The sequence below is a fragment of the Nyctereutes procyonoides genome, unplaced genomic scaffold, assembly GCF_905146905.1.
Source record: "Nyctereutes procyonoides isolate TBG_1078 unplaced genomic scaffold, NYPRO_anot_genome, whole genome shotgun sequence".
In the NCBI taxonomy this organism is placed as follows: domain Eukaryota; kingdom Metazoa; phylum Chordata; class Mammalia; order Carnivora; family Canidae; genus Nyctereutes; species Nyctereutes procyonoides.
The window spans coordinates 2,970,722-2,989,755 of NW_026575035.1; the positions used below are offsets into that span (position 1 = coordinate 2,970,722).

Below are 19,034 nucleotides of genomic sequence, written 5' to 3' on the forward strand. Positions count from 1 at the left end.
AACACAAGTATCCAAATTCAGTTATGCAAATACATTTCAAACCTCTGCTCTTGTCCCATCTGCAAATATCCACTGTCCAAAGCATAGTCTTTTGATCAAACTCAAAATCAAAGGGCAGGGAAATACTTCTCTATAGGAGAAGTATTATAGATACTAGGTTCAAATCTTTCTTAATTTATAGGAAAGAGGAGTCTTTGCAGATATGATTAAATTAAGAGTTTTGACATAATCCTGGATTATATATTTGGGCCCTAAATGCCATCACAAGTGTCTTTATAAGAGAAAAGTAGGGGTGGGAATGCAAACCGCTGCAGCCCACTCTCAAAAATAGTATGGAGTTTTTTTCAAAAAAGTTAAATATAGAAATTTCCTATGATCTAGCAATTTCACTACTAGGTATTTACCCAAAGGTCACAAAAATACTGATTTGAAAGGATACATGCTCCCCGATGTTTATAGCAGCATTATCTACAATAGCCAAATTATGGAAAGACCCCAAATGTCCATCCACTGGTGAATGGATAAAGAGGATGTGGTGTATACATAACACACACACACACACACACACACACACACACACACACACAGGAATATTACCCAGCCATGAAAAAGAATGAAATCTTGCCATTTGCAATGATATGGATAAGGCTAGGGAGTATTATGCTAAGCTGAATAAGTCAGAGAAAGACAAATACCATATAATTTCACTTATATGTAGAATTTAATAAACAGAATAAATGAACATAGAGGGGGAAAAAAGAGGCAAACCAGGAAACAGACACTTAACTGTAGAGAACAAACAGATGGTTACCAGAAGGGAGGTGGGCAGGGGTGGGGGCTGGGTTAAATAGATGGTAGGGATTAAGCAGGACACTTGTGATGAGCACCAGGTATTGTATGTAAATGTTGAATCACAAAATTCTATGCCTGTATTAATATTACACTGTATGTTAACTAAATGGAATTTAAATAAAATCTTGGAAGGGAAAAAAAGAAAGGTGGGGGGAGATTTGACATTCACATAAAGAAGAAGGTGAAGAAGTTGCAGGCAGAGACCTGTTCCATGTGGCTACAAGCCAAAGAACACCAAAAAATGCTGGTAACCAACAGAAGAAAGAAGAGGCAAACAATGGATTCTGCCCTAGAATCAAGAACTAATACCTTCCTTTTAGACTTCTGAAGTCCAGAACTGTGACAGAATAAACTTCTCTTGTTTTTGGTAATTTGCTACAGTAGCCCTAGGAAACTAATACATTCTCTGATGGAGTAGAGGGAAGAGTTGGATATTGGCTGAAAAATAATCTCATTTATTTTGCATCCCTTCAAAAGATAACCAGAAAATAACACCTGTATCCCAATGTTTATAGCAGTAGTGTGCACAACAGCCAAACTATGGAAAGAGCCCAGATATCCATCAACAGATGAAGGAAGACAGAAGATAAAATGGAATATTACTTAGCCATAAAAAATGAAATCTTGCCATTTGCAATGATGTGGATGGGATTAGAGGGTATTAATGCTAAGCAAAATAAGTCAGAATGACAATTATCATATGATTTCACTCATATATGGAATTTAAGAAACTAAACAGAGGAACATAGAGGAAGAGAGGGAAAAATAAAACAGTTTAAAATCAGAGAGGGAGACAAACCCTGAGACTCTTAGTCATAGGAAACCAACCCAATGAGGGTTGCTGAAGGGGATGGGGTAACAGGGTGATGGGCAATAAGGAGGGCATGTGACATAATGAGCACTGGGTGTTATGTACAACAGATTGATTCACTGAACTCCACCTCTGAAAATAACACTATAAATTAATTAATTAAATTTAAATTTAAAAAAGATAAAAGACTATGCACTGAATTAAATGGAAATCCATAGGAAGATGATTTAATAGAATGTTAATTCTTCACTACATTTTCAAAGATGTGTGTATAATGGCAACATGAGCATAGTTATAGAAAATATATCCATTTGCCACTTGAGATATTTGCAGTATGACTGGGGAGGTTGGCACTAACAAATATTTTGTTTACCAAATCATACTTTTACAAAGGGAAGAAGTGATGTAAAAGTGTCCAAGGCATGACACAGCATCTTCCCCTTTTTATCAAAAGGCTCAAGAAACTAGGACTGTGCTTTCTTAATTTTTTTTTTCCCCTCCCGGGGCTTGGCAAGGACCTCGCACACTGGCTGATAATAAGTGTTGAGTGGTTAAGCAGATATTCAGAGACTAGTTCCTACAGAAAAGCAGATAGTATATACAGTTAAAGTCAGGATAAACCCAGAAACCATTTACACTTTTCGCAGGTGATCAGAGAGTAATGCATACTTTTCTGAGAGGCAGATGAAGACTAGAAGCCCATGACTAAATCCTGCCATTACTCCACTTATCCTGTTTCCTTGATGACAACATATAGGCTAAGATTGCTTGAAGTCCTCTGGAAGTTCTGATAGCATGGAATTGCTAGTTTGCTTCATAGACCTAGTCCAATCCTCTGCATAAGAGAATCCGAATCCTTAGGAAATTCTTCTTAATACCTCAACTAAATTCTTGATTCAGGTAATCCCCACATTCTACATTCCTTATAAATGAAAAATGAACATGTATTGTCTGCTTTTCTACTCCTAGATAACAGTAACACAAAAACATACATTCAATCCCATTGTTTCTTGGCAAAGTTCTATCTCAAGCATCCCAGACAAATTGGATTGTTAAAAATGCTGAATAAATTTCAACTTCACACTCTCTGTCAAGAGGTTTTCTCTTATCCTAATGTAAATTCCTTATGTTGCTGTTTTGTAGTGACAACTGCACTGGAAAACCTCTTAAATGCATCTCAACTTCATGATTTCAAAATTTATTGTACTTTGTCTACATAGTGTAACTCCTAAAATAGGTACTTCTATTTCTCCAAATGAACCAGATTCTCCGTGATTTCTGGGATTAAATTAGGGAGTCTGAGGGAAGCTCTAAATATGTGAGGGTTTGTGTACATTCTTGTTTATTCTGTAACTATAGAAAGCTATTTTTTATGCCTGGTCAGCTGAGCCATGCTAAAGTTATTTTCCTTAAATGCATATATTAATACCAAGTATTGTAACATTGTTGTTTAAAAAATTGCTACATATTAGAAAAGTCCCCAATTTAACCATACTATTATATAATTACTTTTTACAGGACATCATGATAAAAAATCGTACCAATTGCTCGAATAATGAACCTAACATTTTAAAAAAACATGCATGTGATGATAATAAGGTAATAATAATTATTTGGAATTTATATGTCATTCAAGCTTGATTTTATAGAAGTTTATATTATTTGTATGTCTGTTAGATAATTATGTTGATTATATTAATAACATATTCTTTTGTGGGTTCTAACCAAACAATTCTCACTGAATTATTAAATTGTACTATGGTCTTCTTCTATACTTTTATTTTACAAAAGGCCCTATGCCTGTTTGGTAAAAATTTTTTTTAAGCATTTCAGTTTTCACTTTGAAAACGTTAGAACTGCTGAACTCTATTTGTGACATTCATATGCAGGGAAATCCTTGTCAGAGTGATTGCTTGAACACACACAAACATAAGCCATTGGCATAATTTACTTTTAGGACTTTGAAATTTTTTCCTTTTGATATTTGCTTATCGTCAAACAACTACTACCTCTGGTTGATGGAATATTACAATTCACAGACCTTACAACAAAAGTTTGTGTCATTTCCTTCTACAGAAAGTAGTATGATATTCAGTTGTCTTTTTTAAACGCACAGTAGCTGAGTTAACCTCATGGTATCGCACTTTATATTCATAAATTCTTTTTAATTTCTTACTTTAAATATTTGAAACACTTGTTTGAGGTGAATATGAACCTTTATTTTCTAATTGCCAGCTATTCATAATTCAAAAGGCACAAAAATAAGATACATACATACAAATAAGGTACATAACCCATAACTCAAAAGGTACAAAAATAAGAGAAACCACATACCTTTCATTTTTGCTGCCTCCAGAAGCCCTCTCTTTTAGTTGTCTTGTTTAAAATGGAATAATCTTGTTATATGTTCACCCATAAGTGATAAGATCATAAATTTATAAAGAAAGGAGTTTTCAAAAAGTCAAATAACCATTAAGCCAAATTCTAGGCATTTCAGACTGTCACTTAGGAGCTAAACAGTTTTAGTCTAGTTACTTGTCAGTCATGTGATTAACTGGAACAGAATCTGGGGTGGAGGTGGGGCATTATTTGGCAATACAGTGCTGGCTTTAGGCCCCTTATGAAAGTTTATCATTTTAAATATTTTATTTGAACCACAACCCTTCTGATTTTTTTCTGTAATAGGAAGGTATGTTTTTATATCGTGCTGCTCACAAGTTGAAGCAATTTGTTAAAGTGAATAACAGTGAGGATTTCAATCTCCACTTATCAAGAGTTTCACAGGGCACATTACAATTGTTGAACTGTACTCCCAAGGTAAGTTGTTTACTTTGAACAAAAAAAAATAAACTAGTTCTGTGATAGGATACTATAATTCTTTGATAATCATATCTATTATCATAGAATTCTTAGTGCTTATTTTTGCCTAAAGTTGAAATACATTTACTCAACTCTAGAAGAGGAAAGTCTTAGCTTGGAAAGTACTTATTCTTAGCTAGGCCAAACAGTTTATGGAAGTGGAGTAAAAGTAAATGAGTGCATGCTTCATTGCTATAACTTTCAAGGAGGCTAATGTGATAATTTTGGTGGGGAATGGTAAATTTTTACCTCTAAAACTTATTAATAATTTTAATCCATATATGTACACATTTATAAGAACTCACAGCCAATAAAACAGATAATCAGATGTATTTAACAAATGTTTTTACATGTTAAAACTGGGCATATATATATGTCCAATAATTTTTTTTTGCTTCAGTAATTTTGATAAGTATAAGGTTAATTTTTCCCTACTTGTCTGCTTACCACTACACCCCTCTTCAGAAATTTTACCAGCTGCCACACAAAACCTAAAGTTTTCTTATGATTTTTCTAAAAGAAATGTTTAACATTTTCATGATAGGAAAAGGGTCATGTGTGTTTCTATATTTTAATACCAGTAGTTGCCCACAGGAAATAAAATGGTAAGGTTATCTTTGAGCCTTCTTGACAGTGATGAAGTAAAGATGATAGAAGGTGAATTACTTCATTTTATTATTATATTATCTATTTGATGGAAGCCAGTCTCCTCTTGCTGTCCTGGATTTACCAAGCTTATTTCCAATTTTGTCCCCTCCTTATGTTAGTCCTTAATATGGAATTTCTACTGTTCTCTTTTCTATAAATATGCAAGGGATTCATCAATCACTAAATTCTATACCTGGAACCAATTTTACCATACATATTAACTAACTTGGATTTAAGTAAAAACTTGAAATAAAAAAATAACAAAAAAATTAACATTTTAAATTGTTTAAAAAAAAACCCTGAAAACTAATCTGCCTTGCTTTTTCCTTTTCCCTGATATTCTATTTCTTTTTTTTATTATTTTTTTATTTTTTTATATTCTATTTCTAAATGAAATTAGTCTTCTTCCATACTAACAAGAAATAGATTCTCAAATAGATTTGATGAACTTGACAGTAATATAAAAATTACCAGTGACATTAATGAAAGGAGCAATAAAGATTAATATTCAATATTATAAATGTGACTTTGATTTTAAGAAAGGAATAAAACTACCTTCCCTGGGTGAACTCCAACCCACTAAAAATTTGTTAAGCGTGATTGTGCAATTTTCTTCCTTCATCGTCTTTTTTATTCAACTTAATTCCTTTATGTTTCCCTTTGAATTTTTTTTTCCTTTTTTATGGTTCATTTTGAAAATATTATAATGTTAATAAAAGGCATATACTCCTTAGATTGGATCCCTTTAAGCTACACTTTTTTGAGCCACTGCTTTATAATTTTTATTTTTATTTTTTTCTTTTTGGGGAGGGTGGTGGGGGAGAAAATCTTAAGCAGGCTTTTTTATGTCTAGTGCCTGAGTCCTCTGCAGGGCTCCACCTCATGACCCTGAGATCATGACCTGAGCTGAAATTAAAAGTTGGATGCTTAACCTACTGAGCCATCTGGGTGCCCCTTAAAGCCACTACTTTAAAATAAAAGAAGCTCGGGAAAAATATCAGAGCACCATTTTTTTTAATAAAGCAACAAAATTAAAACATCAATAAGTAATGGGCAAAAGAAATGAGCAAACTACTTTGATAGGAGAACGTAAACTAGAAAACAAGTATATGAAGAAAATAGCCTTCCTGGTTAGTTACTAAAGAAATATAAATTAAAATGAGGACCCATTTTACACCTAATTTACTGGTATAGAGTATACACAACATATATTATATAGCATAATAGTATATGGACATTCTGTACTTATATATTTATAAACTATTAGAAATTTTTACCCAAAATTATATAGCAGTATAGAAAATAGGAATGAAAAAGAACACTTGATTAAATCTGATTAAACATTAAAATGATGTAAATATTAACTAGAATGGGCCATGGAAAAATGAACACACCTGATTCATGACCATGATGGTTTATTTCCATTATTTCACATTTTTGTTATTATTATAGTGTTATTCCACCCAAAGATATATGGGAGCATGGAAATCCCTTATTTCTCTTTAGAGAAGCAGGGTGAGTTTGCATACTGTGGGACTCAGGAAATCTTAAGGATTCCTGAAGATTGGAAATGAATATGTGAGTAATATAAAAATATTGAGGGCTTATGGCTAAGAAAATCTAGAAACAAAGTTTAGAAAAGGGAGATAACATCTGTGTTCCCAAGATTACAGAGGTAAAAGCATGGTTCTTTGAATCAGACTTTTTAACGAATGTTCATTCAGTCCTGGTGTCCTAGGAAACGTCATGAAATAATTTTCATTTCTATTTATTTTTTTTCATTTCTATGTATTTTAAAACCGCTTAGTCATATGAACTTCACTTTGTCCCTTTATAACAATTTACTTTATTTATTTTTAGAGGAGGGGGAGGGGCAGAGAGAATCTTAAGCAGGTGCCACCCACAGTGGAAGTCAAGGCCGGCCTATGTCTCATGACCCTGAGATCATGATCTGAGCTAAGATCAAGAGTCAGTCACTTAACCGACTGAGCCACCCTGGTGTCCCTTCAATTTGTACACTTTAAAGATGTCCTGGGACCCTCAATAAAATGAATCTGAGAAATAATTCATATTTTTCTTTGAAATCTGTTTAATCTTTTAAATGTATTATTTAAAGGCTATGTGTTAGTGTTACTAACTGTATAACTAAAAGAGATCCCTGATTTGTGACTTAACTAATAATAGGACAGATGAGCTCAAATCACAGGTATTATACTTACATGACCATGGCAGATTGGTTCCGTCATCTGTGAAAGGAGACAAAATCATCAATTTCATAGTTATTAAGTAAATAAAATGAAATAATGTTTGTAAATGTAGTAAAATAAGGAACACAATACCTGACCTAGAAAACACCCAATAATTGGTTGCTATCTAAATGATTAACTACCCTACCCTTTATTAATCTCACTTCCCAGGGGCTCACTGGAATGTAATCAAGTGTATGCCGAACTACTCCCTTATATGTCTATTCCATGTGAAGTATTTATTTCTCCACTTTTTGTAGGTTGGAAAGGTAGTCCTTTTTAAGATTCTCATCAGGGACTGAAAACGAGTTTTGAGGCAGACATCTTCCATACTCTAGTGAAGACCAAATTGTTGGGGTGGACCTTAGGGCACAAACTCAATCATTATTAATTAATGATCATAATTAATGATCATTATTAATCATCTTTGACAAAATACTCTGAATATTTTCATTGTTAACTATTCCTTCCACAAAATATTTTTTTCTATATGAAACAACTCAATTGGGTATTCTACAAATATCTTTTCCATGTTTCTTTTTTTAATTTAAATTCAATTAGTCAACATATAGTACACCCTTAGTTTCAGATGTAGAGTTCAATAATTCATCAGTTGTGTACAACCTCCAGTGCTCATCACATCACGTGCTCTCTTTAATGCCCATCACCCACTTACCCCATTCTCCCTCCCCTCAACAGCATGTCCAATATTGCAGTGATGAAAATAGCAGCCACCTGATATAGCTCTTTAATCCAAAATCTTAAACCACAACAATCCTGAATTTCCTACACATCATTTACCACAAGTATAGTTAGAAATCATAGTTTAAAATATATCATACAAGATTTTCCCTTCTCATTACACCAAACCAACCTTCAGCATAACCTAACATGGTGGAAATTAAAGACTGAGCATTTTAAAATGTGTATTTTTTAAATGTAAGTTTAAAACTTTTTAAATATATTTTTCTAGGAAGACAATAAATCTTTAAAGGAACAGAGAAAACAGAAGAGCTTGTGTTCCCTAGGGATACTACTACAAAAGATAAAAACTTGTTGGAACAAAATTTTGAGGGGCTCTAAAGAACATTGAAAAATATGGAGTGGCAATATAAAGACATATGAACTTTAACTGTATCCACCAAGAATCTATCTGCTCATACAATTTTTGGGGTTAGAATACCCTAGAAGTTACAGAATGCATCCTGTTAAAAGTGGATTAGAGCAATTGAGACATTCATACCGTAGTACTAGAAGATGGATGTAAACAGTGGAAACCAAATGCTGCAATCAACAAACCTTCGTATGTTTTTGGACATATATCAATCAGTATTAATTGTGATTTTTGTAAGACCATCAATGTAAGGTATTAGTCGCAATAATACTTTTCAAACCTGTTTTAAAACTTGAGAAGAAGACATATAAAACCTGCGAAGTATATAAAAGTGGCAGGAATTAAAAATTAATATTGTTTTATTATCAAAATAATTTTATGCACCAGCACACTACAATGAGTGGAAATCGTCCTCTTCTGTGCTGAAAATGTTTCAGAGCTACCAGTTAGATGTGGGTAATGCCAATGAGAGTTAAGAGTTACATATCTTAAAGAAACAGCAGTATGAAGGAGTCCAAGATACTTAAGAGAGATATTAAGACATGTAATTAAACATGAATGCATAACACAGTGCCTTCATTAATGGTACAGCAAATGTTTTAAGATGACCGTAAAGAATGATTTCACAAAATAGAAAGTCACCCGTTCTAAGGATGCTAAACCGTAATACTGAGTTACTTTTGTCATTTTTGTGTAATAAAACTTGTCCAAATGAGTTTGCAATTTGGGAAGTATATTTTTAATAGAATAATATATGTTGACCTTTTAATTAATGGAATGTATATTTAATTTTGACATTATATCTGTATTATATAAAAATATTTTCATACAGTATTACAAACAAATTGCTTACTTTGGATAACATTTCTCCTTTGATAATAAATGACCTATATAATAAGACTGTCAGATTCATTTAATGAATTTTTAAGAGTTTTTAAGATTTTTAATACTGCATTACTCTTTGATCTCTGTCATTGAATCTTTGACTTTTAATACCATTTACTCAGAATGTACGAGACTAGGACCCTAAAACTACATAAGAACAGGAACATTACTTCTATGTTAAATTTTAATCTTTTAAAAGAAACTTTTGTATATGCCAGATCCTGCTTAGAAAGGTCAACAGCCTTCACTTACTTATAAAGGGAAATTAAAACCCTAGTCTAGACAGGTCAGAGTTCTCCACAGCCACCAGTTTGCACAACTCACATCCTTCCTGCTTTTGTACACCGTCATCAGCACCTGGTTAGGTGCTGACTGGCTTTATTTGAGCTTCAGATGATGCTCAGGTGCCATCCTCACTGTGTGGTGGTAAAACCTTCTTCCTCTCTGTTCATGTTTGTGTGTTTCCCTCTCTCACTCTCCCTAATGCCTTAGCCTTTCACCCTCACTTTACACCTAATGCCTCTGTGTAGAATGAGACAGACTGTTGCCCAGAATTCACTGACTGCTCCATTGATAGGGCTTTGAATCAAGTATGTTTTCTGTTTGGTTTTCATTATTAACTCCAGAAAAGGGAGCTGACGAACACTTTTAGGAGCAGATGATTCTTTATCCAGTTCTTTCTTCAGATGGACTTTTCTAAGCAAGCTTTGCTTCCTTCTACCATAATACATGGTCAACTGTGTGGTAGACCTCCATCCTGATGAACTGCTACTGTTGGTAAACTACCAGCTATAGAGAGAATTCTAAGTTTCTAAAGGTAAATTCTTAAAACTGTCCTTGAAAGTGTTGTCTTTGAAGGCTGTCTTAAAACATCCCTAACAAGTGTTGAAAAAAATTCTGAGATTGTAGTAAAATAAGGAACAATATTTTAAAATGCTTGCTAAAAGCTATTAAAATTTTCTTCCTTGATTTTCATTTGTTTATAGATTTAAATTTTAGAGAAAATTAACACTCAAAACAGTATTCAGCATACACTATGTGTCAAATGCTTAGGAAAAAAAAAATGCCCACACGCTTATGGTTGTGTTTGCTTTCTTTATTTCATACCCACTAGCAAGGTAAGTAGAGACAGGCAGACTAATTAATAATGAACTTGGATATTTTATTTTTATTATTTCTACTCCCCAATTAAATACTTGTTTTATCTCAACATTTTCTCTCAAATATATATGTAGATGCTTTAAATCAGCATTTTCTAAAGTTTGTCCCGAGATCCTAATCCTCTTCAGTGCTACAAATAAAAAAGAAGATGATGACAAAGAAGATGAAGAAGAGGAGGAGGAAGAGAAATCAAAAACGGAAAAAGAGGAAGGATTCTGAGTTTGGGGGTCAGATAAATTTTCTCTTGAAGATTCGTGATTTATACAAGTATATTAAAGGCTGCATAAACTCATACAGCTTTTTTCTTTTTAAGTTTAACAGTAACATATCATTTCCAGAATTTGACTAGAGAACACTACTTTTATGTAAAAACCATTACCTAAATCCACCTTGGAAAATACTGCATTATACAAAAGGACTCAGTTAAGTCTTTTAAAATAGGCTTGCAAGGAATCTGTTGAAGGAAATACTCCTTTCAGGAATAAGACAGTTCTATTAAAACTAGAAAAGTTTCTTTGCCTTAGGCCATACTTTCATTGACAGCCAGCTTACAAAGGACATTTAATGAAATCTACTGTAAAAATTTCTTCAGAAACATACATCCTCTTCTATAAGTCAGATAGTCTTTATGGTTACTCTGTCCATGCAATCTTCATGTCCTTAGTTATTATGCTCTTATTGCTTATAAAATTCTTCCAAATTTTTTCCAGATCCTGCCCAAACTTCAAGGGGCATCTCAATTCTTTTCTTTCTTTAATTGCTATGGCTTCCATGATAGTTCTAGATAATGGTAATATTTCTTCCTTTAGTTGCTTAGCACTTAATTCCCTTTATCATGCATTATATCTGATCAGATTCACCTTAATATTTCATCTTAAATACAACTATTATTTACATAATTTGTTTTCTACTTGTGTTCTCGCCTCAAAGAGTATATGATCTTTTATGTTCCCTTCAGCTCCTAATGGGAAAAGTCAGGCATATTGTGGCTAATAAGTAAAGACAAATTGAATTAAACCAGTGTATTAATAAAATTTATCTAATTATCAAAAATACATTAGAATAATATAATAATAGAATCTGTGGAAATATGAGAAATAAAATATGTAAGTACATTTATAATTACCAATTCCAACAGTTTTTAATGTCTCAATATCAAAATATATCTAGTATGCAACTAGATTCATGAATATTTTAGTATTGCAGAAAGATGCAAAATGTTACTTTGGGAGTAACTTGGGGTTTATTTTCACTTGTTTTGTTTTACAACCTCTGTTTTTTCTGCGTAAGACAAACCTTCTAAGTGGGAGAGAGGTTAAATACATCTTAAGATCTTATTCTCAAAGTGAGTCAAAAAAATTTTTTTAAGTAGGCTCCATGCACAACATGGAGCCTGAACTCACAACCCTAAGCTCAAGACCTGAGCTGAGATCAAGAGTTGGACACCCAACCAGCTGAGCCATCTAGGTGCCCCATCAAAGTGAATCTTGTTTTCTATCTATATTTTACATGATGAAAATTAAGACAAGTGATAACATTTACAGTTTAGGACTTGCTGCTCTTGATTGCTGATTTCTGAAAAGAAAAGGCCTAGTCTAAGGGTCCCATCCTTTCTGAAGACTTTCCACACTTTCCAGGTAGTGTTGATGATTCCTTCATTTGTGCCTCCGCTGCTAAGCTCAACAAATAACTCAGTAACCTACCAGGTGCCACTATGTGAGAGACAGACATGTGTTTGCCAGTTTCTGCCTTTGATGCTTATCACAAATTTTTTAAAGGATTTATTTATGAGAGAGAAAGAGAGAGGGAGAAAACAGTGGGGAGGGGCAAAGGGAGAGAGAGAAACTCTAAACAGACTCCAGGCTGAACTCAAAGCCTGTTGTGGGGCTCATGACCCTGAGATCACAATGTGAGCCAAAACAGAGAGCCTGATGCTCAACCGACCACACCACCCAGGCGCCTGATGTTTAGCACAAATTTATTTTTGAAATAATCTGAATCAAATGGGAATATTTACTTAAAAAATAATTGTATAGGGACTCTTATGGAAATGGTTCAAAGACTATCACAAATAAAAGGACCTTGGTTTGCAGAACAATCAGGTAAAGTAAAGCTTTCTAGGAGAATCAGAAAGATCTTCCAGAAAAGTATAAAATGACAGTTCTCTACCCTATCATCTCCTTGCCCATCATTCCCAGTGGAAAGGAAATCTTTAGCTGTGAAAAATCTTCAATGTGTAGACAAATACATCTTTGTACTTAAAGTGTTACTTTCATTATGGGTAAGTCAGACACCAGGGCTGGGACATACATCTTCACAGGCAGTGGGTTTAAAGACGCTCCAGGATTTGAATACATACCATTTCATGGGAAGATGCAACACAGATACAGATAATTAATCCACTCAACAAATATTTATTAAGTATCCATCTCTAATGTGCCAGTTCTGGTCTGAGGGGTCCCACAAAGTCCCTGCCTTCAGGGAACATATATCCCAAAAGAGGAGAGAGTCAACAAGTGAAGAAAACTATTACAGAAAATAAGTTCTATGGAAAAAAAAAAAAAAAACAAAAACAACAAGATAGATTGACTGATGGAGAGAAGTGGTATTTTAGGTTAGATGATCAAAGAAGACCCCTTTGAAGACATTTGAAAATATTTTATTGGTCACAAAAATCTCAACATATATTACTGGCAATATGAGTTTCATTGAAGTATTGAAGTGTTTTGTGAAAGATCAAAACAATATTTCAGCTATAGGACCTAGTATACTGTCACAGAAATAAATAATGAAAATATCAAATGGTTGACTTTGAAGTAGTGTGTTGATCTTATGTAGTGATGTACAAACTCTACTTACATATTTTGAAATGATTTCAGTATATAGAAGACTTGCAAAGATAGTACAGTGTTCCTGTATACCCTTTACCAAATTTCCTCTAAGGCTAACATCTTACATAACCATGGCACATTTATCCAAATTAAAAAATCAGCATTCTTTGTTGTGGGGGGTGGGTGTGCTGTGCATTGTCCAATGTTTGGCAGCATCCCTGGTCTCTACCCACTGTATGCCAGTACCATCACCCCCCAAGTACTGACAATCAAAAATGTCTGTAGACATTGCTAAAGCTTCTCAGGGAAAACACTGGAACCAATGTTCTAGAAGTTTTATAATTTTACATTTTACAGTTTAGGTTCATGACTCAATTTGGGTTATTTTTTAATATAAGGTGTGTATCACAGTTCACTTTTTTTTCATATAGACATCCAGTTGTTCTAGTGCCATTTGTTAAAAAGACTATATGCAGTTGGCTTTTGAACATGGGGGTTAGGAGTGTGGTCAAAATCTACACATAACTTTTGGTTCCTCAAGAACTTAACTACCAATATAGCCTACTGTTACCCAAAAGCCTTACCAATAACAGTCAATTAACACATATTTTGTATGTTATATGTATTACATCCTGTAATCTAATAAAGTGAGAGAAAAGAAAATGTTAAGAAAATTATATGGAAAATACATTTACAGTATTTATTTTAAAAATCCATGTGTAAGTGGACACATGCAATTCAAACCTGTGTTGTTCACAGATCACTGTATTTTGTCACTTGAAGTGTCTTTGTACTTCTGTAAAATTCAGTTTATCATATTTGTCTGAATATATGGATGCTATATTCTGTTCCAATGATATCTGTCTATCCTTTCTCCAAATACTAGATTGACTTGATTACCATAGCTTTTATAATATCCAGAAAATGGATAGAATAAATTTTCAGAATTTTTTTCCATAATTGTTTTGGCTATTGTAGTTCTTTTCCCTTTCCATACACATTTTAGAATCAGACTGTCACAAAAAAGCTTGCTGAAATTTTGATTCAGATTGCACTGAATCTGTAGATTAAATTGGGTAGATCTGACATCTTCACTGTATTTATTCTTTGAATTAATAAACACTGTATTATTTATTTCGATCTTTTGAGTTCTTTCATCAGTGTTTTAGTTTTCACTATATATTTTGTTAGGTTTATGTATATCTGTGTGTGCATGCCCACATGCTACTATAATTGGTAAAGTTCGAATTCCTATACTGTTCATTGATAGTACATACAAGAGACTTATTTTTTATATATTTTCCTTGTATCCTATGACCTTCTTAAAACTAGTTTTTATTGGTTCTAGTTTTTTTTATATAGATCCTTGAGATTTTCTACAGTCATGTCATCTGCAAACAGAGGTCATGTCTTCCATGAATGTAGAACTTAAAATCTCATTTTTTAAAATTCTTAATTTATTTTCAGCATAGCCCCACTAGCAGAGAACTTTTTTAAAGATTTTATTTACTTATTCATGAAAGACACAGAGAAATTGAGAGAGAGAGAGAGAGAGAGGCAGAGACATAGGCAGAGGAAGAAGTAGGCTCCACACAGGAGCCTGATGTGGGACTCAATACCCGGACTCCAGGATCACGTCCTGGGCCAAAGGCAGGCACGCTAAACCGCTGAACCACCCAGGCATCCCTAGCAGAGATTTTCTGTCAAGCTTTACTTTTTGAGGTTTATATTATGAAAAAACAAAACAAAACAAAACAGGTATAATGAATTAGCCTTTTAAAACTATCCAATGCTCCATCTTCACAAATTTTTGGCTGCATATTTCACAGGGGTTTATCTTTTCACAGCCATTGAGAATCTTTGCTCTAAATTAATACTAAGAGTTATTGATACACTTCTACATAAAACATTTTCACTTCAATTTTCAGATTTGCTAGTCTGAAACTACTACAAATATAAAAAACACTTGTTTTCTAAATATGTCAAATATAAACAAATACTTGTTTTCTAAATATGTCAGTCATTCCCTGTGATGTCCATACTTCCTGTAAAAAGTTCTCCAATATCTATGATTTCTTCTAAGCAGCTATGTTCTTTGCCATGTGAATTCATGCCTCTATCCCAACTAATGAGAAGGGAGTATAGGGAATCTGTCCTAAGTACAACTAATTGATAGGCTGGCTAATGACCTGTGATGTAGGTCATATAGCTTGAAAAGATGAAGTAATTCGGGTGCTCTGTGTCAGGAATTTGAACCACAATCTTAAATGAATTTGCCCAAAATGAGTCTGAAAAAAGAGAGTTGTGAGGTTTACTTAAGCTGGATACTGACAAGCTAAATGAATGGGAGATACATAGCAGTGAATGAAGAACATAGACAATAGAGAATGGACAGATGAGCTCTGAAAAGAATAAAGCCTGGCAGGTAGACCAATTAATTCTTGGAGCTGCCTCAGCACCTAATAACCTTCCAGTTTTAAACTTACATGCAGCTTATGTTAAACACTCTTTCTCAAGGTAACTTAGAAGGATCTCTGTCCCTTTATTTGAAGGTTCTATTCAGATTATTTGACATTGATGAATAAGGAAATAAGAATGAGAGACAGGTTTATGAATATTAGGTACTAAATTTAGAAAGAATTAATCACTTTTACCTAAGTAAGACAAAGTAATTGTCAATAAAATAAAAGGGCTTTACTTCTAATGAATGGCAGATTAGGGAACTGGATGGCAGTCTTGAGAAATGAGGATACTCCTCCTTTTGTTGTACTCAGGTGGGGTTGAAAAGTCTTGGTTTGTTTCAGTCTAAATTGCACATAATCAAATATCAATCTATACTGTAGAGTGTGACAGTTTTCTGAGAGCTGAGTGTTAAAAGTATTTAATTTGATCAACACACACACAGACACTTTAGGATGAAATGGGCAACAGCTATTTCCTCTTCTTTTATTCTACATAATTTAGGGGCCAAAGAACATATATACGAATTATATGTTTACGCCAGATCATGTCATTCCGATTCCTATCTTAATGAGTAAACCAAAACCATTTTAGCAGCCTCTAGATCATACACAATAATGCTGCTGCATTACCTGACTTAATTTTCTAATCTCTTCCTTGTTCACACCATTCTAGAGGTATTGGGCTCCCACCTCAGAGCTTTCGCACTTTTTACCTTCTGCATAAATACTCTTTCCTCTCTTTTCCACCAACATGCTTCAACCATATTGAATATTCTTCTTAGCAGAAAACACTGAACGTTAGGGTGAATAATCCAATAAATAATGCAATAAACAAAAGAGATAAGCAATAATGCCTCACTCCTCTTTCAGGTCTGTGCTCAAATACCACTTTATCAATGAAATCAACCCTAAGCTACCCTATTTAAAATTTCAATCCACTTCTACTCTCCCTTCTGTCTCTCTCTAACCACCTCTTTCCCACTTTATTTTTCTCCATAGCACTTGTCACATTCTAATAATAAATATTTTTACTAACTTATCTACTGTATTTTTAGTATTCCTCCACTAGAATGTGAAATTTAAAGGGACAGGGATTTTCGACTGCTTCATTCACTGCATGTAGAACAGTGCCTGGCACATCATAAGGATTAAAATATTTGATGAACATGTAAAATACACATATATCCAAAATTATCAATACTACTAAATAATTGATGCCATTTATTGACAATCTGTTAAGTGCCAAACATTGGGCAGAGATTTTATATATATTTCTGATAATCCTCAAATTAGCCCTGCCTGACAGGTGTAATTATACTCACAGCATATTTCTTAAAATTCAGTTTGTGATTATGTAACAACATAACTGGGATAAAGAAAAGTATCTTGACTCAAGACACTGAAGATTCCCTCTGGTAGAATACGATTTTAAGCACTTTTCCCCATTCCCACAGATATTATAAAAGGGAAGTATGAGGTCACATCAAATTTTATCATTGAAAACTTTTTAAGTACAAATAACAAATCCCAGTCCAGTTAGTTTAAGCAAAAAGGTATCTATTAAAAGCTGTTGGAATTCACAGAATCTCTAGGAGAGCCAGATAACCAAGGTTGGTGTCTCTGTAGCCAGAAACAATGGCCAACTTAGAATGCAGACTATTCCAGGAGAGGAAAGTCAGCCAAAGTGATACCACAGGGGACCGACCAGTCACATCTTAACCCTGCCACTCCTACCTTTGAAGCTCGCTGTCTCTCCAGCAAACTTCACCATCTTTACTAGAAAACAGATACTGCTTCTCTGGCTGCTTCTTCACAATGCTTGTTTCAGAATCCAGGTCTGTTCAGACCTCAGGTAACATGACTACTCCCTAGCTGCAAGAAAGTATGGAAAACTAAACTCTGGCTATGATCTTCTTGAGGCAGTTGGATTCAAAACCAAAAACTTACCAAACAGAAGAGAATTTCTAAAAGATGCTAGCTACAAACGTAACAAATGTTCATTATAGACATTAATAGACAGTAATAAAATTTAGGTTTAAAATAGATCAAAAGAATTTCTCACTACTAGGTATGACTTGGACATTTTAATTTCTAGCATTGTTCAATGTTTTCTAGTTAAACTATAGTTAAATATTTAAAGCATTGAAATAATGCCCCTCCTCTTCATAGAAGTTTTCTGGTAAGGCATCAGTGAGAAATAACCTTTCTACTGATACAAGAGGGATAACTATACCAGTGTTCACTAAGGGAAGACCATGTGAATACAGTGCCTCACTGAGGATAAAGAGCTGGTCTAGCATACATGCTGCCCATTCAAATGGAATTTTGATTTTATTTGTAGTGAGACATATTAAAAAACAAACCTATTCTTTTAAAATTTCAAATTAATAGTTAATAGTATGTTTCCAAAGAGAATCACCCTTGAGGAATTAGAGTTTAAAATTTAAAAATTCCAAATGTTTCCTGTGGGGTTCTTAGGAGTTTTCCCCAGGAGTGGCAGTTTGGAAATATTAGCAAAAAATGTTAAAACTTACTGGTTCTAAAATTATTTTTCTTAAGTAAAATAACTACAAGACACTAAGAAGATAACATTAAACACTTTTTAAAAATAAACAACTAGAAAAGGGTGGAGGGACTGTATTATAATGTCCTTTGCATGAAATTTGGGAAAATAATCTCATCAAAATATACCTAGAGTTAACAGATACTTTTAGCAACCAAGGTATTATAAAAACTAGTTTAACTTGATCACAAGGGCTACCATCTATATTTGTGAATGCTAGAGTAACAGAAGGTGAGGTAGTGATTTTAAACAAACTACTATCACATGCAAGCGATTCTGAAAACATAACCCTATTTTTTAAAGATTATTATATATTCATTTAAAAATCGACAGTATAAAAATATAAAGGAAATACAACATCAGAAATTCTTCCTAGAAATAAGTACAATATATTGAGGAATATATTTCAAGCCTTTATCTGTGCAGTTCCTTACATAGGCACTATTTTAGACTACTTGTCTTAATGTTAAAACACCGGAATTTTATTAGATTTTATTTATTAATTTATTAATTGTTATACAATTAAAAATTATTTGAAAGTGCTTTAATTATTAACTTACTGACTCAATTTTTGTGGTTTCAATTGGCCTTTTGTTTTTATT

The 19,034-nt window shown here is 33.4% G+C and overlaps 1 protein-coding gene across 1 annotated transcript in view; it reads left to right on the forward strand.

Annotated features, from left to right (window-relative positions):
• IL7 (interleukin 7) overlaps positions 1-10,142 on the forward strand; it is a 45,065-nt gene extending 34,923 nt beyond the window's left edge. The window contains exons 3-5 of the mRNA XM_055318416.1: positions 3,182-3,262; positions 4,349-4,480; positions 8,390-10,142. Coding sequence (XP_055174391.1) covers positions 3,182-3,262; positions 4,349-4,480; positions 8,390-8,509 — 333 coding nt within the window. The 3' untranslated portion in view covers positions 8,510-10,142. The remainder of the gene's footprint in view (positions 1-3,181; positions 3,263-4,348; positions 4,481-8,389) is intronic.
• The last annotated feature ends 8,892 nt before the right edge of the window (positions 10,143-19,034 follow it).